The 25,371-nt window shown below is 40.4% G+C and overlaps 1 protein-coding gene across 1 annotated transcript in view; it reads right to left on the bottom strand.

Moving 5' to 3' along the window:
• Positions 1 to 25,164, bottom strand: part of LOC103182713 (transcription factor TFIIIB component B'' homolog) — a 39,532-nt gene extending 14,368 nt beyond the window's left edge. Inside the window, exons 1-19 of the mRNA XM_042331675.1 lie at positions 24,984 to 25,164; positions 21,390 to 21,665; positions 19,959 to 20,535; positions 18,452 to 18,573; positions 18,265 to 18,351; positions 17,207 to 17,326; positions 16,215 to 16,348; positions 15,523 to 15,617; positions 13,611 to 13,665; positions 13,123 to 13,266; positions 12,205 to 12,519; positions 10,350 to 10,533; positions 9,202 to 9,478; positions 8,390 to 8,493; positions 7,742 to 7,979; positions 6,861 to 7,081; positions 5,914 to 6,307; positions 2,561 to 2,719; positions 2,021 to 2,057 (exon numbers count right to left, since the gene is read on the bottom strand). Of these exons, the coding sequence (XP_042187609.1) occupies positions 2,021 to 2,057; positions 2,561 to 2,719; positions 5,914 to 6,307; positions 6,861 to 7,081; positions 7,742 to 7,979; positions 8,390 to 8,493; positions 9,202 to 9,478; positions 10,350 to 10,533; positions 12,205 to 12,519; positions 13,123 to 13,266; positions 13,611 to 13,665; positions 15,523 to 15,617; positions 16,215 to 16,348; positions 17,207 to 17,326; positions 18,265 to 18,351; positions 18,452 to 18,573; positions 19,959 to 20,535; positions 21,390 to 21,664 (3,538 nt within the window). The 5' untranslated portion in view covers position 21,665; positions 24,984 to 25,164. The remainder of the gene's footprint in view (positions 1 to 2,020; positions 2,058 to 2,560; positions 2,720 to 5,913; positions 6,308 to 6,860; positions 7,082 to 7,741; positions 7,980 to 8,389; positions 8,494 to 9,201; positions 9,479 to 10,349; positions 10,534 to 12,204; positions 12,520 to 13,122; positions 13,267 to 13,610; positions 13,666 to 15,522; positions 15,618 to 16,214; positions 16,349 to 17,206; positions 17,327 to 18,264; positions 18,352 to 18,451; positions 18,574 to 19,958; positions 20,536 to 21,389; positions 21,666 to 24,983) is intronic.
• Between the last annotated feature and the right edge of the window lie 207 nt (positions 25,165 to 25,371).

The following is a 25,371-nucleotide window of genomic DNA, read 5'->3' as shown; positions in this document are numbered from 1 at the left end:
TACAAAATCTCTGCAGCTTTAATATTCATTGAACTGTTTTGAGGTTGATTGAAAGATGGAGCTTTGTTCTGAGGATACATGATACTGTGTTGTTACTAAGTGGAGTTTTAGATTTGCAGAACTGACTGTTCTGCCATTCACTTCATGGCTGTTTGTGGAACAATGATGTGTGCAAATTGGCTTCCTAGTTGGACTACAAATACAGTCACTATACTTTACAATAAATCCTGTGAAGCAATTTGGGACCGCTCAATGACGCGATAGGGCTGTATATCAAATGCAAGAATTAATATATTGGCTCAAATCAAATGTACAATAAAATCTGAGTAGCGCTAGGCACAATACTCGTGACTTCTGTTTTTATGTCCAGTTAATGATAGAGTTCAGTAATTCATCCAAGATCTGTACAGATCCTAAGCTTAAAAAAAGTCTCACCTAGAACATTCTCCTCTTTAGCTGCATTGATATGTGAATGAAAAGGAAGTTCTTTGAATATTACAAATATGGCAGACTTTGAGCTTCCTGCATGGTTACCTGCAATATAATTTAAAGATGCAAGTCCCAGAGCTGGAGATATACAAGAAGACTGGGTGAAGAAGAGAATAATAATAATAATCCTTGCATTTGATATAGCGCTTTTCACATCTTCTCGACATCTCAAAAGCGTTTCACAGAATAGACTGTGAAGTGAAATGACCGTATATTTGTGGGTGAAACAATGCAGCCTATTGCGCACAGCAGTGTCCCACAAACAGTGGTGGATTGAAACTGACCAATTTATTATTGTTTCTTTACAAAAATGTGACACAGGTGGCTAAGCCTGAGGGAACTCTTACTGTCTAGCTTTACATATGATGAGAGCTTACTTAGATAAGGTGCTCCACACATAGAATATTATCCAATAAGGCTGATCACTCTCAAGAGAGAACAAAGAACAAAGCAACCCAGAGCAAAGAAGATCCCAGCCACCTGTGAAGAAGGCCAACAGCAGCATTTTATGAGGTCAGTCGAATCTCTCAAGAGGACTGGCAAGTAGGAAACATACAAAGTGTGAGGAGAGCAAAAACATAAAGTGCATAATTAAGTTTGAAATGGTCTGCAAATTCCAAAGGTAGAATTTCAACAGGAGAGCTCTTAAATTATAGGCAAGATAGAAAGAGATGACAGTGATTCAGAATGCTGCATTTCCTATCGTAAAAACTCCATCGCGCACGCTTTTTACCGACTGAAGATCAGCAAATTTATAAAAAATGGAAGAATAACCTCCAAGGTTTGCAGTACATTATTATTAATAATCCTTACATTTGATATAACGTCTTATCACACCTTCGAGATGTCTCAAAGCACTTCACAGAATATACTGTAAAGTGAATTGACTGTATATTTTGTGGGCGAAACGTATTAACGTACAGTATCAGGGACAATTTGGCTAAAATAGACTGGGAAAGTAGATTAAAACATATGATGGTAGACAAACAATGGCAAACGTTCAAAGATATATTAGATTTTTTAGCACCATTAACAGTGACCAATTCAATAGCATGACTGTCCAGCAACTTGGGACATCCTCTCGATGTGAAAAACTATACAAATGTAATTTTGTATTGTACTATAATAATCGTTGCATTTGATATAGCGCCTTATCACGTCTTCGAGACGTCTCAAAGCTCTTCACAGGATATACTGTAAAGTGAATTGACTGTTTACTTTGTGCGCGAAACACAACAGCCAATCGCACACAGCAGTGTCACACAAACAGTCGTGGATTAAGTGATCAATTTTTTTTTAAGGAGTTATTACCCCCGGAAAAGCAATCCGTTTCTACTTACTTCAAGGTAAACAAAGGCATGTGTGTGGAGTAAGGAAACTTGCCCAACATTTCACCTTGCCCAGGAATCGAACCCAGGTCTCTCGCTTGCAAGGTGAGCGCTCTTACCATTGAGCTACACGACTCCAATTATACACATCAAAATTACTGAATCAAGACAGCACTGAGTAGCGTGTTCAGGCCTTTTCTTACCTTTATTCATTTCTTCACTGGCAATTTCAAAAACTTCCTGTAAATAAAACAGAAAAGGTTTGAAACCTTACTGCTCCAGTAATCAAACTGTATTGATTTATGTAAAGTAATTCTTCAGCTCACTATATTTCTGGAGGTTTTCTAAAAAGGTGGCTTGTACTTGGCATTTAAATAGAGACTACAATTTCTGCAGGAAATTTCACTGAAGTGATGATGTAGCTTTTTGCCATTAGACACAGTGTGGACAATTAATTGAATATACCAAGTCAATGACCATTTTACACAACTTATTGTTATATTGTAGAAATCTAAACCTACATATTACATTTTAGCACACAAAATATATTTGAATTCGATTTCGCCATAAACAAGGAACATACTGAGAATCAAAACATTGAAAAGATTTTATTGCTGAATTATTTTTTATGAATTGAAAGCCACAGTTGATTGGAGATAACTGTATATTATGTAACTGCAGTACTTTTTTTAAAAAATATTACTGATACACACATGTGGAAACAGCAGACGACAACAACTTACAACAAAAAGGTTGACCTGATCATCAGCTGATGGGTTGCATTCTCCTTCTGGAACTGGGGTGCTTGACTGACTGGGGTCATGTTTATCAGGCACCACAGGGAGTGGCTGTTCAGGGTCACTATCATAGGTCCTGTCTGAGACATTAACTGCTATTTCAAGCTGTGTGAATGATAAATGGGAGTGAATAGGTAAACTTTCCGACCAGAACGTTTCCAACTCTGCATTACTTGTTAAGAGTTCGTCACGCATAGAATTTATCTTCAGTTTTGAGTTTTATTTAAATACCGACAACTGCTATCAAGTAATGTAGATTCATGGTGAAAATAAAACGCAAAACTGAAAATTAAAAAAATGTTCAGTCCCCTCATTACTTTAGTGAATAGAATGAAGTTGCTATGTGATTATGAAAGAGCTAAATCATTGGCTACTGGATCCACCATAACTGTGTACAATTTAAATGCATTAGGTTTTGCAGACAAACAGATCCACGATATAATAATATTAGACACCAAACACCCAAGTGAAATAGAGGACTAGGATTATACCCATAGAAAGGAATTTATAGTAGCCCTGTTGGTGCACAACTCTAATTGCCAATTTCAGAAATGCTGTTACACCGTTGCTGTGATTGGAGGCAAAATTCCTCTGCCGGGATACAGAACATATAAAATATATTTTAAAAATTTAATAGAAAAAGCATCTTTTAACAAAGTACAAAAGCTAAAAGACTAAAAATATTGCAATCTGTATTCAGCAACAACTTGCATTTAGATTGTGCTTTTCATGGAAAAGATCATCTGAAAATGGTTGGCAAATGTGGTGGTGCACACCAAGTGGGGAAATTAAAGTTTTAAAGATGATGACATTCGCCAAAGAAATATGCTTTCAGAGGTTATTGAAGGCATAGAAAGAATTATCAAGGCAGAGTGGAATTGGAAGAATTCCAGAGCACAGGAGCATTCAACAGCGGTTGACAGTGGAGTGAGCAAACAGTCAGAAGAAGTATGGAATGGGAGGCAGGACTGAAGATTACATTGGTAGCTTGGGTGGAAACTGAATTTGAAGATCAAGACAAGAATCTTAAATTCAATCCTCAAAAGGTATTAGAATTCATTGGAGAAGAGTCTAAGAATTAGGTTCGTGGGTACTCAGAGCTTTGTGCAGGTAAGAATACTGCTTGCAGAGTTCAGGATCAGTCTTAGGTTTTGGAGAATGGAGTTTGGGAGGCCAGCAAGGAGAGCACTTGAAAAATCTATCCTTGAGGTGACAGTGGATACGTACTTTTAGTAATAATCCTTGCATTTATCACATCATTCAGACGTTTCAAAGTGCTTCACAGAATACACTATAAAGTGAATTGACTGTATATTTTGTGTTTGAAACAGCAGTGTTCCACAAACAGTGGTGGATGGAGTGACCAAATTATTATTATTTAAAGGGATTATTATCCCCGGAAAGCAATCCACCAATCGACTAACAACCGTGTTCCTAGTTACTCGGTAACAATTTTTTTTTGCAGCAATGGGGTAAGATAAGGATGTAGGCAGACAAAATGGCTTTGATCTTGTTGATATTCAAATGCAAAACGTTATGGCTTATCTGGGACCTGATAGAATTCAGATCAAAAACACTTTTCCTGGTTCAACCAAATAGTGCAAATGCTCTCATATACAAACAGGTAATGTCAGAATACACTGTTGTCCCCTGTCCATTGAATATGAATACCTGTTTGTATATGAGAGCATTAATATTTCTTGTTAGATTCCCACCGAGGTATTAATATCAAGGATTCATTCACTTCTATTGCCATGATCAATGATGGAGAGTCCACAATACATCCAGCTTTACTGTAAAATAGAAACCAATATTGACGAGACCCCAACATCTGCACCACAGTCCAGAGAAGCAGCTGATAAGCTGGGTGAGAAACAGAATGGACAGTTTTTCAAAATGTTAGCAACGTTTCAACATTGCCTTAAATAAACTAAAGCCAAGTACCATTTGTGAAATTGAAAACAAGTTATAAAATCAATCATGAACATACAGCATGAGGAATAATATCATCAAAGTGCCCTCAAAAACATTGAAAAGGCTTTTGCTTGAAACATGATGCAAATTGTTTGATATTTTGCAATTTATTCCTGTTTCAGCTTGAAATATAAAATATATAGCAGCCTTTTCATGCTGTGCCATAGCCTGGAAAGAAGCAAATTCAACCCCTTTCTCAGTCTAGTTTCTGTTTGCAACCACATACATTGTGTGAAGAGGCCTGGGCACAGATTCGTGAGACGACGATGGGGGGAGGGGGGGATAAAGAAGCGGGGAATTATTGTCAAACTGCTATTGTGACATTGGCTGATCCTGAGAAAGGGCCAAACACGTGAACTTAGCCCCAAGATCCTTTTTAACTCCGGATCTGTATAGTGAAAAAAAGAGGAAATTCATACCTGTACTGGTAAAGTTGCTAGTATGGGTGAATGAGCAGTGAACATGGGCTGCTGTTTCAGTAAATTAATCTGGCTTTATGCAACAAGAATCGTCTGACTGTCTTGTCCTAAAATTGCAATGCAATCTATTTATGTATACTAGCTGGAATCTAACAAGATATAATATATAACTTTCAGACAGGACTTTCCAGGAGATTGCAAAAGTGTCCAAGTGTCAGTAACCTGGTGGATGAGGGTGGGGAGAAAAAAAACACAGCCAAATCTCCTGATCACCATCTAGTGATCCCTGTTGGAAAATATGCAGAGGTGAATGTTTGGTGGGAAAAAGGCTGGGTTCAATTATAATTCCTCCCAGTCAAATAAATCTGCTGATGGGACACTCTGTGTGCCCAGTCAGGTCAAGTAAAGGGGCAGGGGAATGCATCTGTGAAACCCTGTTCCAAGAAAGAGTTTGTTCCTTCAGCAGAGGAGGGAGAAAACTGGCTTCAATAAGGAACAGGAACCCAGGTGATTATTTCTGCTCTCCAGCTCAGAGGTGCTGAGCCCAATCGTAGTACATATGCTCCAAATGTTGTCTCGTCTATATTTAAGGCTGATGCTCAGTAACACCCCCTTTCACAATCTCCTGGAAAGTCCTGTCCAAAAGTTGTATAATATCCTGTTAGATTGCAGCTAGCATACATAAATAGATTGCATTGCAATTTTAGGTCAAGACAGTCAGAAGATTCTTGCTGAAAGGTGAGAAACAGATTGGGTTGGCAACTATTACATGCATTTAAGGCACATAAAACCTTCATCCATTGTAAACTATAATCACGTGTTATAAAAATGCAACAAGGATCTTAAACTTAGTCTAGTGAGGCAAAGCTGTGCGGACTTGGAAGAATTGCACATTTGGTGTTGTACCTCTTCCATGGATTCCTCCACTTGGGGTTGAAAAGGTTCTGGAGACCGCAGACTGATAGGCACAAAGGCTGGTGCTTTATTGACTTCCTCAGGACTGAAGGGATACATGTCATCCTCTTCTTCCGCTTCAGGCTCATCGTCTTCATCATCGTCCTGGGACGCTCGCAAGGTCACAAGTGTCATCTTACCCTGTCCTTGACCTTTACTAGCATTCTTGGTTTGTGCGTCCTTCTTAGCTGAGCCTTTGCTAGCTTTAGATTTGGGTTTCTGAGATCGCGGCTGTCTACCTCGGCCTCTGCTCTCATTCTCTCCTTCAGATGACGTGGAAGCGGTGGATGATTTCTGTTCTACTGGAGGATTATAAAATGCTGGAGCTTTGGGCTGCCTTCCAGACCTATACAATTATAGAGTTTTACTTTTTTTACATGCATCAATCAATCAGGAGAAGTACGAGCAATTTACCAACCTATTGTGCTTTATAATTCTTTACTGTAACATTAAAGCTCGCCTTTGCAGATCTGGATCTGTCACAAATAACAATAATAATCCTTACATTTGGTATAGGCTTTTCACATTGGCAGGATGCCTCAAAGGGCTTCACAGGATTTTTACTGTGAAGTGGTGTGACAATGCTGAGGGAGTTTATTGGCTTGTGTCCTGCAGCATAATTAGCAGGCATATTAGCATCTTCAGTATGTTTTCCACTAAAATTGCATCTTTTAAAAGACTTAAAAAAAAGGAACTTAGCATATTATCCACCAAACAAATTCAATTAAATATTTGTGCGTCAAGAAGCTGTCCTTCCAAACATTCACATAAATTTAGATAGGTCTATGTTCGACCATTAGTGCGTTCTCAGTGTTTTCTTGATTCAATTATGGCATAAATCAAAAAATATTCCATCAAGAAAATTGGTACTAATATTTAATCAAGAAAATGTATTGTACCTTGTTGGTTTGTTTATAATCTTCTCCTGAAAAGTTTCCAGGTTTAATTCCTCTTGTTCCTCCTGGTTGTCACTCTCAAGTGGCCTTTCTGGTTGCTGTACTTTGTCAGGATGTACGCTGTCCTTTCTCAATACCATAGAATCCAAATCAGCGGCATTTTGTTTCTCCGACTCCACAGGATCAGAGGAAACCAGTACAGATGCAAGTGATGGTCCTTCAGACTGGAAATTAAAAGATTGACCAAATTCCTAAAGTTACACAGGTTACATTTACACAACATATGAAAAAGGAATCTCTTGAAGTATTTTACAGAATAAGAATTATAAGAAAGGAATGTTATGTAGCTAATTTGCGTCAGGAACTTCCTAAAAACAGACACACGGAGCCAATTAATTCCAAGGTTTTGGGATGAATTTGGATGAGGAAGGAATATAAAGCAAGATAAAGAAGAATAACCTCCATTTTACTTTTAAAAAGCAGGAGAGAAAGGGACCTTTAATGTCCACCTGAATTATAAAGCAGATGGGATCCCAATAAAAGATTCCATCGAAAAACTTGATTATCAGGAAATAAATAATAAACCTTCACAGATTTACATAGACTGCACAGCATGGAAACATGCCATTTAGCCTAATCAGTCCACTCCACGTGAGACTCCATCCACTCCTTATTCCTCCTTACAGATCAAGTTTGAAATGGATCAATAACAAACTTCATTTGTGCACCATTAAAACAAATGCACAACTTGTTCGGAGTCCAAAATTCATCTTTTACGAAAAGGTACTAAACTACATTTAATAAACTGGTAGAACAGGTTTGATGGCTGAATTGCCTCCTCCGGTTTCTGTTTGCCTATGTTCCTATAGTTTCATAGTTCTTACCACTGGAGTAAGGCAAGTGTCAGGCGTCATCGGTTTATTTCCTTCATTATCAGGGGTTTTAGGACTGGATTCTGTGGCCTCCTCAGCTACAATCTTCCTTTTTTGTGCTGGCACATCTTTCTTTCCAGCTGCTTTTCCTAAATTTGGCTTGGGTCTCTGGGACCGGCTCCTCACTGGTGGTCCTGTTTTTGATCTGGGTTCCTTACATTCCTCATGAGAAGTCAGTTTCTCCACAGAACTAAAACAAAGAGACAATATGAAAAAAACTTGTCTTACAAGAGAACAGTAGAGTGAATATTGTCCAAGGATGAGATCAAATGGGCAAAGGGGCTTTTTTTCCTACTTTTTTTAACCAGAGATTTTGAACAAATTTTGAGATTCATTCCAATGGAGATACCACTCTGTAACCCAAACACATTACATCTACTCATGGCAAGTCCACTCCAAACATAGCTGAAGTCGGAACAGAGTTCCTATGAGTAGGTGTGAGGTACTTTGAGTTTTCTCAAATAAGAAATCGAGTTAGAAATGGTCTGGTAGACTCCAATAATGCAGACTGTTGGAACACACTTAAAGCAGGTGAAAAAATCATCTTGAATAGGGATGCAAGAACCAATTTTTTTTGAAGAAAAGAGACTACCCTGTTACCTTGATTCAGTCCCAGAATCGTGGGCTTGACTTGCTGGAGTCTCCTGAGTTATGGGTTTAGCAACTTCAGTCGTTTCAGGCATCTGCATAACACTCACAATATCCTGTGTGACAATAAAAACAGAAGATTGTACAAAAACTGGACACTAACACATGTGAAATGATAACAGCCTCAGCTCTTGTTGAGAACTTTGCTGATGTTTTTTGACGACTGAATCCTCAGGAACAATAAACTGCAATAACTGGAAACAAAAATTTAAAACTGTCCATTGTTTTTGGTCTGTAGTGGCAGACAATCAGAATAAACACAAATACTCCAACAGATTAAATACTGGAATAGGGAAAAGTAAGATCCAATTAAAATACAAGACACAGTAAGGCACTTTAAGTTAGCTCGAAACTCATTTAAGAAATAGCTTGATGCTGTAAGGGAAAAACTATATTCTGGAATGTTGAATCTCAAATAAGCCAAGGAGACTTCTTTCTCCTATCCTCTCTTGTTATCTAGCAAATAATGTTTTCTATTCCAGCATACAGGATCCTGTAACATTTATTTTTCCGGGAGCTGATAGGAGGGGTGTAAATGGTTACATGATAAGACTAAGTATCGCTCCACAAGCAAGAAATTTGTGGAACATTTTGACTGTGAGCGCCAATACTCAGCACTAATAAGAACAATTTGAGCACCCTACAACAAGTGCACAACAATCAACATACACTTGACCTAATCATTCGCTAAAATACTCAGGTCAAACCTCGATATTCTAGTACTTGATTGACTAACACACACACACACACACACACACCCCTACCTTATTTGGCATTTCTTTACCCACAATCTCATTAACTTCTTCACAAGGAGGATCATGAACCTGCACAGATTGATCGTTTAACTTGTCACTGTTCTGATCATCACAAGAGTCAGTGGTTTCAGAAGCAGGTTTCTCAGATCCTTTCCCATCACCTCCTTTCCTTCCAGTCAACTTCAAGTTGGGTTTTGGTTTCTGAAGGAGCGAGTGTTGTGTTTTCTCTGAGTTTTCTGCTGGAATTGCTGATGATGATTCTGAGGATGTTACACTTTCATGATCACTGAAACAAATGGTTACATATTAGGAGTGGTTTCTAAGATGTTCAAAAACTTTACAGAAACCAAACATTTTCTTGTTCATTATGCATTACAAGTACAGTGTAAAAGATCTAGTTGGTTATATTTAATATTAATATTGGAATTTAAATAAATAATTCAAATTCACAGGAAATTTTCTGCAAAAGGTCAAGTTTGTGATTTCTATGTTCACTCCTCATTAAAGTGTCATGCTGAGCAATACATTTCCATTTTGGCACTTATCTTGTCAGCATTCAGTATTCTCTATTCAGATATAGAGGATAAAGAATCTACATCTACGGTCCCAACACAACTTAGCCCAAATCACTGAACAAAACCCCTTATGAATTTGATCCATTTCCCAGAAAAGGCAACATTCTAGACACTGGATTAGAATGACAATTGATGCTGATATTGAGCAATGGACCTGGACCCACTTTGAGTTAGTCAATTTAACATTCGACAATTACAAGAGGGCGTAGAATTTGCACATTAGTCAGAGCTGTGACATCCAATTTCTTCACAAGGCAATCATTATATCTCAAGATACCATTGCAGTGCACCCATGTTATTTAGCTGAAAACACATGTAACGTTCTAAGAGATTATACTTATATAATTAATGTGATGTGCGTTTCACTGTGGTTGAGTGGAAATGGAAAGTCATTGCAATTCAATCCACCAACTGTATTTTAACATGGTTGATGGTACGGGAAATAAGTGCTTACACACCATTCCTTTTCATATCTTTATTTTTTTTTTATTTTGATTTTCTGCATTTTTCTTCCAAGTGTATTCCAGCTGTTGAGGAAAGAGGGGAGAAACTCAAAGGAGAATTTTTTTAAATCAACATTACCTTGCGGATTTATCTTCAGGAATGGATTTCTGCTTTCTCTTGGTCGGGGAAGTTTGCTTGTTTTCAGTTGTCTCTGGATCACATGACATTTCACCATCTACTGTATGCATGTCATCACCATCCTTGGCAACTTTTCCACCAAGACTTGATTCACCAGACGACAAATCGGAAGCATTTTGGATTCCTGTGCAAAATATTTAACAAATCTCAAATGCATATAATTTCAATTACATCACAAATCTATCATGCAATCTATGCTCCTGTCAAAAGTTTGAGGTACAAACAACACAGTTGCTACAGTCAAATCAGCTTTCAGGTAGTTGTCAGTTTCAGGAAACTTAAAAAGTTTGAAGAAGCAGTTTTTCAGAGTTGTTACAAACTTTCTGCACATAGATTGTATTCTTCATTGGACACCAAAGCTGAAGCTTTTACGTGTCATTTTGTGGGTGAACGTGGCAGCCAATTTCCGCTCAGCAATCTCCCACAAACAATGGCAAACGTTCAAAGATATATTAGATTTTTTAGCACCATTAACAGTGACCAATTCAATAGCATGACTGTCCAGCAACTTGGGACATCCTCCCGATGTGAAAGACTATACAAATGTAATTTTGTATTGTACTATAATAATAATCGTTGCATTTGATATAGCGCCTTATCACGTCTTCGAGACGTCTCAAAGCTCTTCACAGGATATACTGTAAAGTGAATTGACTGTATATTTGTGGGCGAACGCGGCAGCCAATTGCGCACAGCAGTGTCCCACAAACGGTCGTAGATTGAAAATGACCAATTTATTATTGTTTTTGGAGGGATTATTATTAGGCTCTGTGTGGAGTAAGGAAACTTGCCCAAGGTTTCGCCCTGCCTGGAATTGAACTCAGGTCTCTCGCTTGCAAAGCGAGTGCTCCAACCACTGAGCTACAGGACTCCACAAGAAGGTTTTCAGGTGGGACTTGAAAAAGGGGAGAGGGGGGGCAAGATGGAGGGACTGAGGGAGAGTGTTCCAGAGTTTTGAGGCATAGTGGCTGATTGTGTGACCACCGATGGTGGAGCGGAGGTTGTGAGGGGCAAGCAGGAGGCCGGCGCCAGTCGAGCAGAGGCGCCGGGTGGTGGATTGGGAAGTGAGGAGGTCTGAGAGGTAGGGAGGTGCCAGAGAGTGAAGGAATTTGAATACGAGTGTGAGGATCTTGAAATTGATCTGTTCAGTTCTGACCAGAACTGGTGAGATGTGGGTACAGAGTTTGGTCGGGGTCAGTATGCAGGCCGCAGAGTTCTGAATGAGCTGGATCTTTCAAATAATGGAGTTGGGCAGACCGGGGAGGAGTGTGTTTGAGTAATCCAAGCGGGAAGTGACAAACGCATGCACGAGCGTTTCGGCTGCATTTGGGGTAAGGTACAGTTGAAGGCGGGCAATGTGGCGGAGGCGGAAGAAGGTGGTCCTGGTTAGGGACCGGATGTGGGGGAGGAAGGACAGCTGCAGGTTGAACCGGATGCCTAGATTGCGCGCTGGTTCAGTGAGTTTGAGGGAGAGCCCAGGAAAGTTGAGGAGTTCAGGTCCACAGGAGTGAAAACTTTGAAGGGAGCCAGAGTATGGCTTCCGTCTTGTCCACATTCAGCTGCAGGAAGTTTGCACCCACAACCTTCTGACTCATGCTACCGTGAACCAGACTAACACACAATGGCATTGCAATCAGCTTGATAATTTATTCAAGAAAAGGATTCACCACAAGTCTCAGCAAGTCTATTCTGGCCACAGTCCTACAGTGATCTAGGAAATCCAGATAAAGGGGGAAAAGCAGAAGTTCCACCAAAAGTGAAATGAAGTCCTGCGTGGAACTAAATATTTTCTTACCTTTCTTGCTCTGCTGCCGTCCTGTCTGTTTAGATTTCTGAAAAGCAGTATCCTCTAGCGATGGTCCTTCTGCACTTTCTGTCTCAGTTATTTCTGCAACATCCTTTTTCTTTCTTTTTCGTTTGCCTTTGGTCAGTGAAGCTTTTGATGCGGTTTCTTTTTCCTGCATCTCTTCCTGCTCTTCCACACTGTGTGATGCCTCAGTTCTTTCTTCCACAGCGCTGGGGTCAGTCTCAGCCAGTTCATCGGAAGAACCTTCAACTGGGTCAGGATCATCTGGGTCACTTTCAGTTTCTCCAAGGGGCAGTTTCTTACCTAAATTCATATTAAAGAAAGTGTGAAAAATAAGCACCTCGCTTTAAGAAAACGTGTACATCGGTGACACTGGCAAGCGGGACATTTCCCAGCAACTTTCCCCGTCAATCTGGCTTCATACATTCTAGGATAGGGACTTTCCAATATTGAATTAGAAGTAGAATCCTTAGATTTGACATAACAAATTATACTGACATAAAGTGGCTCAGTTGGTACCCTCTCGCCTCCAAATCAGAAGGTTGCAAGTTCAAGCACTACATCAGGACCTTTAGCTCCTCGTGCAGGCTCACACTTCAATACAGTGCTCGGAAGTGCTGCATTGGTGGAGCAGCCATCGTTCACATTAGATGTTAAACTAACGTCCTGTCTGTCTATTCAAGTGAATGTCAAGGATCCCAAGGCATTGTAATCAATTGTATTTGAAAAAGGATTTCACCCCTGTGTCCTGGCCAATAATTACCCAGATAAAATAGGTCATTCACTTTGTGACTATTTGTGGGAATTGCTGAGCACAAATTGGCTGTTGTGTTCGGCTACAAATACACATTCACTACACTTCGTTCTGCAAAGAGCTTTGAGATTTCTTGCACCTCTGGTTCATACCTTTCTTTTTTTGTTTGACACTTGATTTTCTTGGGGCTTGGTGTTTGTTTTTCCCATTCCTTTCTCTCTTCCTCTTCGTCTCTGCCTCCAGAACCTTTGTTAGCAGCTCTCCAAAGAATTCCAAATCAAGAGGTTTGGTCTCCTCTGCATGACAAAGGGCAGACAGTGAGTGAGGGAGGGAGGGAGGGAGGGAGGGAGGGAGGGAGGCCACTAAAAGAGAAACAGTAGTAAACACACATCAGTTTCCGTTGTTTTGGTTAAGCGCTTTCTCACTGAAAATCAGCAAAAAAATACATGTAGATTTCAATTGCGACACACTTCTGCTTTAAAAAGAGAAACAAAATTTCCGCAGCTATCATGTACTATTCCTGGCTAGACAGTCTTTGTTGGTACATTCTGCCATTTGCAAATAAAAACACTGTTTAAGTCAGTACAGAAATTAGAGAATGTACTATTCCCATCTAAGCAGTATACTCCTGGATACTCACTGAATGCTTTATCTATCCTCCATGAATTTAGCTTTTCTTCACGTTTGAATTTGTTCTGCAGAAGAGAAAATTGTCAATGAAAAAATATTTTGCACTTAGGTAAATGTGCAGACAATGCCACTAAAGTCACTTCCTCTGTAATGCGCATGCACAGGTCACAGGAAATGATACCCAAGGCAATCTTATGGTCTGGAAGGCCTTTTTTCTTAATGTTGTTCTTGATGTTCAAAATAATAAAAATTGTTTTTAAAAACACATGGTTAACAATGAGAATTTTTTCCGGCATTTGGAAAAAATTGGAATGAGTACCAATTTATACCAATTAAAATCAGAAACCAGCAAGCCTTGTTATACAGGGGTTTTAAAATAAAACTATCAATACATCATATTGTCACAAAACTTATTAGTAACTAATCAGTTTAGGAGAGAAAAAAATGCATCTAAGTCAAGATGCTTTGTCTCCTCTTCATCAACGTCCTGAAATCGCTTCCACTATCACCACCACCACCAGGGACAAACCAGCCAACACCAGTTCTTCAAGCCCTCAGTGATGGGAAGATGGTTGAGCCAAAGGGCCTTCTTCATCCAAACCAATTCTGTAATGTGGTGATTTTAGTGTCATACAGCTCAGAACACTCTTCAAATACAAAGCAAACTTGAAGTGGGTAAGGGGGGGGCAGAGAGACGTCAGGTGTTTTCCCACAGATGGCATTTTCACAGTTTTGAAATTTCACTCAAGTCACCAAAACCCTTTACTAAAACCTTACTACCAAAAGTGCACATTTCTCTGTGAGTGTGATAGATTTCCATCAACCAACTTTTCAATGCAGAAAGTATCAGCAGAACCAAAATTCTTTTGGCTGCATTGTTAAACTGTAAATTTAACTTATGCTGACTTGGTAAAGTCTATACTTTACCATGAAAAGTGCTAAATGAAGGTAAATTTGTACTGATTGTTGTACCAATACGTTGATCATATGGCCTCCTTCTGTGACATATATTCCTGTGGCTCTTTGGTAAAAAGAAAAACAAGTGCTGATCATCTTTTACCTTGTGCAAATCTTATCTTGTAATGACATTTAATTGGTTTCATATTTGAAAAAAAATCTACAGTTTTAAAGGGGGCTCAGGAGCAGAGAGCTGGGGGTTCACATACACCTGAAGGTGGCAGGACAGGTTGATAGGGCTGTTAAAAACGCATACAAGATCCTTGACTTTATAAATAGAGGCCTAAGAAGTTATGTTACAAATCGCTGGTTGTATTGTGTCCAATTCTGGCCACCACGCTATAGGAAGGATATCGAGGCTTTGGAGAGGGTGCAGAGGAGATTTACCAGAATGGTACCAAGAATGAGGGACTTTAGGTATGTGGAGAGACGAGAGAAGCTGAGATTGTTCTCCTTTGAGCAGAAAAGGTTAAGGAGAGATTTAATAAAAGTGTTCATAATTATGAGGGTTTTTGATAGTGTAGAAAGGGAGTAACTGTTTCCACTGGCAGGTGAGTCAGTAACCAGGGGACACAGATTCAAGATAATGGTCAAAAGAACCAGAGGGGAGGTGAGGAGACATTTTCTTTTTCCCAGAGTTGTTACAGTCTGGAATGCACTGCCTGAAAGTTTGTTGAAAACAGATTCAATAACAACTTTCAAAAGGGAATTAGATAAGTACTTGTAAAGGAAAAATCTGAAGGTTATGGGGAAAGAGCGAGGGAGTGGGACTGATTGGGTAGCTTCTCCAAAGAGCCATAACAGCCATGATTGGCCAAATGGCCTCCCTCTGTGCTGTAATATTTTATGATTCTACTTAAATACTTGGTATTGTTATGCTATGACTTTGTAGCTTTAACAGTTTGAAAATATATCCATCATGTAGCATTTAGCCCTATTAAAGTGAACGCGGGGGGGGGGGTTACCTTTATCTCCACTCTTGACCTGTTGGGAAACAGCTGACCAATCATAGAGAAATCGGTGCCTACCATACTGATCGCTAAAAAGAACATGTCCGTTTCTGCAGAAAGAATAAATACTCGGAATTACTAATGGGACCGATACACTAAAAGACAAAAGGTTAACATGTCAATATGTCATTGTCCTCAAACATGTTGACTGTGCGATATGAAGCAAAAGTGATGATTAGAACAGTTGCTGGTACCTTTTCAAGAACAGGTTAAAATATTCCTATTAGATTTTATATTCCAAAGAAATGATTATATAATCAGTCAACGCACAGTTTAGTTGAGAATTGCTAAGACGTTCAGTTTACCAAACAAATATTGTAATGCAGAACAGAAGAGATCCAAGTATCTGCACAAGTAGCTTATTAAGAAATCCTATTGAGAAATATTGCAAATTAAGTCCCAATGTGATTTTTTGTAGTCTCTATCTGAAAAGGCACCAGTAGAGACTTAACTTCTGTGCATTAGTTTTATAATATTGAGTCGACTGTTATAGCGTTTTGCCCACAAAATGTACAGTCTATAATTTACAGTATATTCTGTGAAGCGCTTTGAGATGTCTCAACGACGTGATGAAGCACTATATGAATACAAGGATTATTATTATTACTATTATTAAATACAATGTTCGCGTGAGCTTTAAAACTTGCCTTTATTGGACCACGGTTTTGTGTGAGTGTTTCTCCTAAAGCTGGAATAGGTTGTTTGTGAGCCACGCTCAAAGATGGGATCATTGTTTTCAGCGATATTAGGTCCCTTCATCCTCAAAACTTCAACAGTTAAACTGTTTATGATTTAGAAAAATAAATAAATTAAGATTTCAGGAATGATCATTTCGCTCAATCAGACCACACTTGCACAATTCAGCAAAGTACAATTTTACCTTCTAAAAGTAAATGTTTAACTGGCATAATGCTCCACTCAAAATAATTTTGGGCAAACTCAATCCAGTTCCTATAAAAAACTGCTTGTCCTGAAAAACCCACTTAAAACGTCATATAACATCTAGTGGAGAAGAGAAAATGGCACACTTCTGCAATAAAGCTTAAGCTTAAAATGATGGCACCAAGATAGGAGACATCGAGGGAACTTTCCCCTCAATTAACTATGCTATAATGGACCTGTGAGTGTTCAATGCTTTCAATGATCAAAAGTGTTCACTTAACAGCACTACACAAATAATTTAACAAAAAAATGTGAGACCTATCCGAGTTCAATGACTGGCAAGGAGTAGCAATAATAAAGGCAGTTTGAAAACTGCCATTTTAAATTAAAACCAGAGGCCAACAATCACTGTGTATTTGGGTCAATTCAAGACTACAATGTTTCTCATCAATTATGAAATAAATTCAGAAATTAAAAAGCAGTTCCTAGCATTTAATATACACCTACAGGAAGAATACTGCAAACTGATCAGTTTTTAGTTTTCATAATAATACAGTAAATGCAGTGATACTCAATTGCCTACAAATATCCGGTCACTCCAGTGAAGCACTTTGAGCCATCCTCCTGAAGTGCAAGGATTATCATTTATTATTATAATTCAAGATCTCAGCTCATCAAAATTCACAATCCAGCTGGCTCATTAGGATAAAGACTGCTCCAGCATTTCAGTCTGAAATGTTAATATTTTTAGGCTTACCTTTCTTCATCAATGATAATAGTCCCATCTTCTGCTACCTTAACTCGTGGACCCAAGATTGAATCATCACCCTCGTCATCCTCATCATCACCTGAGGCGTTAGTATTTTCCAGTTCTGGTCTATAATCCATAAACAGGAAGTTAACTTCCTTTGACGTATAACTGAAATACATGTTCTTGTTGCATATACCAGCAGTTATAAAATAGCGACTTCAGTCAATGAAGACTGAGATCCTTACGAGGGTGACCCAGCAGACATGCAATTTTATGGTGAATATCAGACCACTTAGAAACCCAAACGTACAATTCCAAATACAAATACTCTCATACAAGGAAAAAATTGCAGACTTGTGTCGCTGAGAATTTTAAATGCAAGGCCTGAAAACTGTGGTACTGGTGAAGGAATTTGTTCTTTATTTCCACCATTCATAATTCCCAAATGTTAACGTACAAAATACAGTCAATATCGTGATTGTTGTTATGTGCTTTGAGATGTCTCAACAACGTGATAAGGCACTATATCAAATGCAGGGTTTATTTATTATACGTATGTTTCACTTTGTCTGGCATCCAAAATGTCAAATGAGCAAAGTATCCCAAAAAGAAGTATTTCATTATTTTTCCACAAAGTGTTGGTAAGCAAGACATAGCGAAACCTCAGGCAAGTTTCCTTACTCCACACGTCTCTGTTTACCTAGCAATAAGTAGGAACCCGGTTGTTAGTCAATTGGAGGATAGATTTCCGGAGGTAAAAATGCCTCCAAAAAGAAATTGGTCACTCACTCAATCCACAACTGTTTGTGGGACATTGCAGTACACAATTGACTGCCGCATTTCACCCACATAATATAGTCAAAAACACTTTACAATATATTCTGTGAAGCTCTTTGAGACATCTCAAAGACGTGTTAAGGAGCTCTATCAAATGCAAGGATGATTATTATTATAACAGAAACTGATAAGGCAGATTAAACAAATAGGCACACAGCACAATATCCTTCTTGTGCCATTTATTTTTAAAAGGCTTCCTTTTGGTAAACAGAATAAGATATACTCACTCCTTAGTTAAAACTGGGGCCAGCACTGACACAGGCACTGGTGCAGGTACCTTCTCCGATTGTCTTCTTTCTTCTTCCAACGAAGACCTGTTAGGAGTTGCAGTAAACAGTGCATCTTAATAAGCAATCAAATGGTTCTAAAATGTATTCTATTCAAAACTCTACAATGTAAGCACAGAGCACTTACTGCATTGGATTTGTTTCAGGGAGGTAGTATATGAAGTCTCTCATCGTCATTTTAGTGCGTTCTGGTGGAGTGCCACTTTCCCAAAGTAAAATCTTCTCCCGATTAGATTTCTGCAATAGACCCTCCAAAAAATAAGACCAGACAATAGTTAGAAATGACAAACTGATGTCCTTGTTTAACATTCCATCTGCATGTATTGCCCCACCTTGACTGTACTGTGCCACCTTGGCTGACTCCCAGACGATAGAGTTCAAAATGTTCATCCTTGCCTTCAAGGCTCTCCACGGGTTTGCTCCTTCCTATCTTTGCGACCTGCTGACCCAATATCAATTGGTCCACTCCATCTACTCAGTAGGCTGTGGCCTGGTCCAGGTCCCCCACCCAACCCACCATCGGTGGTCGGGCCTTCAGCCTTTCTGCGGGCTTCAGCTCGCCTTCAGCAGGCTCCGGTCTGCTCCATGTCTCCCGCCCGACCATCGGTGGTCGAACTTTCAGCCTCTCTGCCCCCACACTCTGGAACTTCACCTCACTTCCTCCCTTGCCTCCTTCAAGGCCGGTCTCAAGACCTTCCTCTTCGATTATGCCTTGGGTAACCCTCCCACCTCTCTGCCTTCCCTCACCCCTACCACACCCCTCCCCCATGCTCGTGTCCTGACCCCTGACTGTCCAGCGCCTTGTGATGCCTCCCAACGTGAAAGGCGCTCCATAAATGTAATTTTGTTGTTGCTGTTTCTGCCCCCACCCTTTGGAACCTCCATCCCTTCGCCTCGCTTCCTCCCTTACCTCATTCAAGGCGCGTCTTCGGCCACTCTCCTACCCTCCCCCTCCCCAATCCCAGTTCGGGTCCAAGTCCCTGACTGTCCAGCGCCTTGGCAAGTCCTCCCGACGTGAAAGGCGCTATACTTGTATTGTGAATCAGAAACTTAAAACTACAAGACCTGCCTCACCATTCACAATTGATCAGCAGATAAATTATCAAATCTAAGAATTATTAGTGATGTGTCACATGTCCATCTAATGTGTCAGTTTGGTTCAATTATTAGCACTCTCATCTCTGGATCAAAAGATTGTCAATTCAATTTTCATGTCAGGACTTGAGATCAACCATTTAGGCTGACATTAAAGAGGATTGTCAGAGGTGACGTCTTTCAGATGAGATGTTGTCTTTCAGATGAGATGTTAATCCAAAGTCCCCTCTGCCTCCTTACAGATCTCATGAAACTTTAAAAGAGAAGGGCATTTACTGGCCAACAATCATTAGATCAATTGGTCATTCACCTCCTGGCTATTTGTGGGATTTGGCTGTTGCGAATGGTTGCTAAACAAAACAGAAGCTACACTACACTGTGATTATTGGTAAAGCATTTTGAGATATTTCAACATGTAAGGAACAATAAACATTTAGGTTGCTTTCAAATTAGTTAAGGGTGACATGGCAATAGGTTATCCGTTGAAAGTATTTATTCCCTTTAAAAAGCAACCTTTTTTTACATTTACTGCAGTTTACCTTCTCTTTCCTCAACTCCTCTTTCAGCATTTCCCGCAGTTTCCGAGCTTTTCTCAGTCGTTCAACTTCCGATGGAAGTTTTGGACCTTTGGGAGATGTAGATGAGGCACCAGGAGATGGTGTAACCCTCTCCTTAAGCGGTGATGCCAATGCCTTCCGGACAGAATCAGCTCGAGGAGAATTAGCTGCTGAGGTTGAATCTTTGTTGGAACTTTTTTTAACTGGAGAGAACTGCGGCACTTGAGGAATTGGAGTTTTCTTTTCTGGCAATTTGGTCTGTTGTCCTGAAGAGGCTCTTCGTTTCTCTGGTGATTTGGGAAGTGGTTTCTCAGGAGTAGTGGTCTGCGACAGAGGTGGAGTTTCCTGAAGTGACACGGCGTTGCTCACAGAAGACAGGGGAGTTGGCTTCCGAGGCGGAGACTTTGGGGTCACGGTAGTTGACTGATTTGCTGACGGAGTTGCAGATCTCTGTTTTGCCAAATTTGGCATGGTAGCAATCCGCTTTCTTCGTTGCAAAGGCACTGCAGATGATTTGATGCCAGCACTCGACTCGGTATTCTTATCATTTTTCTCTTTCCTGACAAACAAGGAAACAAATCTTTAAGAAGACTTCAAATGGAAGACATCAAATATGCTGGAAAAATGCAGGAGGTGGGGGTGGCAATACAATTGAAACAGGTTTCACTTAGCATAGCAATACCAGTAATAAGAACAAGGTCCAATTCAAGGGATCAAGACAGAAGCCAAAATTGCATCGAAAGAATAACACATGCACAGCAGAATATTATTAAGGCAGAAACGTTTCTAAGAGTTGAGAGGACATCACGGACCATGTGTTATTTTTCTTGTTTTCTTTGATTATCTTCCAATGCTAATGCTAGACAGAAACAGCTAATGGGCTCAAGATCAAATCATGTGATTTGACACCAATATTATCAAAACATAACTGAATAATGCAGGAAGCTATCATGACTTATATAGAGGCATTTAAAGACGCCAGTCAGCCGATCCTAGTGCACACCAGCATTTATGCTCCACACAAGCCCCTCTCCTTTACATTTTATTCCCTTCTCCCACAAGTGCACATCAAGTTTCCGCCTAAATACATTGACGTTATTTGCTTCTGACAGTGAGTTCCACACTTTCATCACCCTCTTAAAAGTTCCTCCTAAATGCCCTGTTAAAACTACCACTAGCCATCTTATATTTATGCCCTCTACTTTTGGACTAACCAGCAAATGGAAACAGACTATTGACATCCACTTTCACCATCTTAAACACCTCTAAACAGTCCTAACACGTTTCTGCAGTACTGAGTTGTTAATTACAACGGTCATGGCAAAAATTGTGCCCAGTACCCACTTAAAATGATGCTCACTTTGGATGAGTGCGATTACTAAGAATTCTGTTGTATTTACATTCAATACTAACTTGTTGAGTGGCACATTCTCCTGCTGTTCATCTGGGCCATCTCTCTGGTCCTGTTCTGCGCTTGAATTAGGTGGTGGTGATGGAGGTGATGGAACTGGCACCGTGCCCGAGTTCTCAGAAACATCTTTTTCATTGGTTGCCTTTTCCTCTGGGCTTGCTTGCTGATCTGAGGCAGGAGGTTTGTCATCCTGTTTGGGTGCCTGTGAAGAACCTGCCAAACCTCTTCCACCAGGTTTCACATTGGGCCGTACACTGAGTCTTGAGCGGCGAAACATTCTGTAAGAATATAACGTCAACACATCAGGGATTGCAGGATCTCACAGCAATAAAGCTTTTAAGCGAATAAACTTTGGAGTACAATCTGCCACTTCTGAATCTTAAAATTTTAAATGTAAACCATTTTTGAATTTCAAAGCAATTCATTAGTTTCTTCCACATTAGAATTTTACCCACATTCAGATTTATCTCAGTCAACCGCATACGTACATCAAGCAAGAAACAATTCAAATTTTACATGGTGACACATGGTGCTTCTCGAAAAAGTCGAAGGAGTTTCTCCTAGAGTCCTGGGCAAAAATCCCCCAAATAGAATTGATCATTCACTTTATGGCTTTCTATGGGACATTGCTACCACATTTGATTATAAAATGCAAGTTACTGCATATTACAATTAATCCTGTGAAGCCCTTTGAGACATCTTCTCAATAATAATAATACTTCTTGCATTTGATATAGCGCCTTATCACGTCTTCAAGACATCTCAAAGCATTTCACAGTATATACTGTAAAGTCAATCGACTGTATATTTTGTGGGCGAAATGCAACATCCAATTGCGCACAGCAGTGTCCCACAAACAGTTGTGGAATAAGTGACCAAAACATTATTTATTTTTGAAGGGACTATTACTCCCAGAAAAGCAACACACCAATCGACTAACAACCAGGTTCCTACTTACTGCTAAGTGAACAGAGGCGTGTGGAGTAAGGAACCTTGCCCAATGTTTTGCACTGCCTGGGAATCGAACCCAGATCCTTTTTGATTCGTTTGCGAGGTGAGTGCTCTAACTACTGAGCTACCAGGACTCCACACGTGAAAGGCGTTATATCAAAAGCAAGGATCATCTTTATTTTATACACACTATATGCATCATAGAAACCAAAGTTTTAGTAATTATCATTTTTAATTATAAGAGAAGCACCCCAATGCAAATAATGTCCTTCACCACGTCAGATATATTTGTATTCTTCAGAGTAAAAAACAAGTTACTATAAAACACTTATAAATACATTCATAAAAATATTCTGAGATTAACCTATTTATTCCCCGGTAATCAACTGCAGGTTAAATTCTGGTAACTTCGATTCCGTCTGAATGTTGCTTGTTGGTGTGAACAGCATCACACATCAACCATACACAGCATTCCTGCCATCAACATCTGCCATGGCCGCTGCTGAGGGGAATAGAAAGAGTGAAACAAAATAAACCTGCCCTCATCAATTCAAAAATATACATTGCCATAATTTTTCGAATCTCGGGTACAAGCAAATTTTATAGAGATGGAGAGGAAGGGAACTTCATTGCAATTCTAAGGCACCATTAATTGTTAAGAATTGAGTGCAGTATTACTCAATAGCACGGAATAATCTATGTCACTTCAGCATACTCCCAACACCTAATTTCACATTTGGGCACACACTTCCTGGGTGGAGATCAGAGAGAGAGAGATGTTGCATAAAAATAAAAATCCTAAAAATAGAATATCAATAAACCCTGCACAAGCTCACATGCAGGGGACTTATAACTCTTGCAACACATCCTTAGACAAGTGGAAGGTTTTGTGTGCTAATTTTTTGCACTCCTTTTTTGAAATTACTAACTCTTGCTATTTTACACATCCAAACAGTAATCCTTCCGAATCTCACTGAACTGGTCATTCTTCAGCTTTCAAATCACTGGCAGCATTAATGTAACTTGGATATAAGAAAGGATAATTCTAGGAGAACTAACGTTTTTACTTTTTTAACTGTTTGAGAAACAGTAACTCATTACTGAGGGTCGATCACTAAGCACCAATACGTGGAGTCCTATAGCTCAGTGGTTAGAGTACTCGCCTTGCAAGCTAGACACCTGTGTTCAATTCCAGGCAGGGCGAAACCTTGGGCAAGTTTCCTTACTCCACATGTCTGATAATAATTCCTCAAGAAAAAAAATAAATTTGGGACACTGCTGTGCGCAATTTGGCTGCCGCGTTTCGCCCACAAATATACAGTCAATTCACTTTACAGCATATTCTATGAAGCGCTTTGAGACGTCGAGAAGATGTGAAAAGTGTTATATCAAATGCAAGGATTATTATTATTATTACATGCCAGAGGAGGCTTTATCCCTATGAGCCCAAGCGACAAACTCATAGCAAAAAGCAGTGAGAAGATAAAAAAATTCAATGTATTTTAAAAGCTTTGCTAATCAACTAAAGTCTGCAGCTGTTGTTTTAAAGAACTAAAGCACTGAGCTGTTTAAACAGGTAAATTACCATATACGTACTTTAGAGTTGATAAAGCTGATAACAGTTAATCCTTTAGACAATGTAAAATTTGATACCTTGTTTAAATTGTTTTTTTCCTGATCCGCATAATAATGTCTGCCTCGTCAAAGCATTTAGTAAGATCGTGTGCAACCATGTAAAATCCTGTAAACAGAGCACTGGGGGTTAATTGTTAACCTGTTGAAAGCCATATTTCCCAGTGAAGCTAAGAATCAAAGGTTTCAAGATTACTGGGGTTACAGAGTTCAATTGTGGAAACCCGTAATTGATGTAACACAAGATGCCCCGAAATCCCGGTGTCCATCTGCCTCGCTGCCTCCCTCACCTCATTCAAGGGCCATCTGAAGACGTTGCTCTTTGACCGCGCTTTCTGTGATCTTACCTCTCTCCACCCGCTGTGGCCTCCGCCCCCAGCTCAGGGCCCCAGGCAGCAACGTTAAAACCCACCACTGTTTGTGGGACACAGCTTTGCGCAATTGGCAAACCACATTTTTCCCAGAAAATACGCAGTCAATTCACTTTACAGCATATGAAGAGCTTTGCCACGTCTCAACGACATGATAAGGCGCTATATCAAAAGCAAGGGTTAATAATAATAATAGGGTTAATAATAATAATAAGCCTTGCATTTGATATATCAAAAGCAAGGGTTATTATTATTATTATTATATCCCCTGTAGTACCAGAGAAACCAAATTAAACAGCAGAGGCCTGAGAACTGTCCTGGAGTGAACTGTTAGTAATTAAGTGGAGCAGTGAAACTGCAGTGTTTACAGGAGCAGTGAGTGGCGGCGGCTGGTGCGGGTACAACACCGCGGAGGGGATGGGGGACGTGGTCCGTGACACCGTGTCCGCTGGTGACCTGCTCGGGGCTCTCGGGTTACACCTGAGGGCAGCGGTGGCCGAGCCGAGCCGAGCCAGGCCTCGGTCACACCCCCGGGGTGAGTGAAGCTGGTAAACGGCACAGTGACAACGCCAGAGCCGGCCTCGGCCTCGGCCCCGGCGCTCCCCCACCCCCCGGGCCCGGCCCGCCCCGCCCCGCCAGTACCTGCCACACACGTGCTGCTGCTGTCAGTGCAGCCTGAGCCGAGCTCTCCCCGGCCTCACAGCCCAGCCCAGCCCGGCCTGGCCTGGCGCGGCCCCGCGGCTCTCTCTCTCTCTCTCTTCACCTCAGACCCACAGCGTCCCTCCTGCCGCTACTCCTCCCCCTCCCTCACGTCACCCCGTCCCACAAGCCAGCGCGCCCCACCTCCCGTCTTCCCCCACCACCACCGCGGCATCACGGGAGTTGCAGTCCTGCCCGGCGCCTCCTGCCGGGCAACGGCGGAACCACCGAACTACAACTCCCAGGGAGCTTTGTGGCGCACGCTCTTGCACCAATGACGTTAATGTGTTTAAAGCGGCAGCAATGTAGGGTCACAGCGGGTTATGTTGTA

The sequence above is a fragment of the Callorhinchus milii genome, unplaced genomic scaffold (genome assembly GCF_018977255.1).
Source record: "Callorhinchus milii isolate IMCB2004 unplaced genomic scaffold, IMCB_Cmil_1.0 Scaffold1, whole genome shotgun sequence".
NCBI classification, from domain to species: Eukaryota; Metazoa; Chordata; class Chondrichthyes; order Chimaeriformes; family Callorhinchidae; genus Callorhinchus; species Callorhinchus milii.
This window is presented reverse-complemented; position numbering and strand designations above follow the sequence as displayed.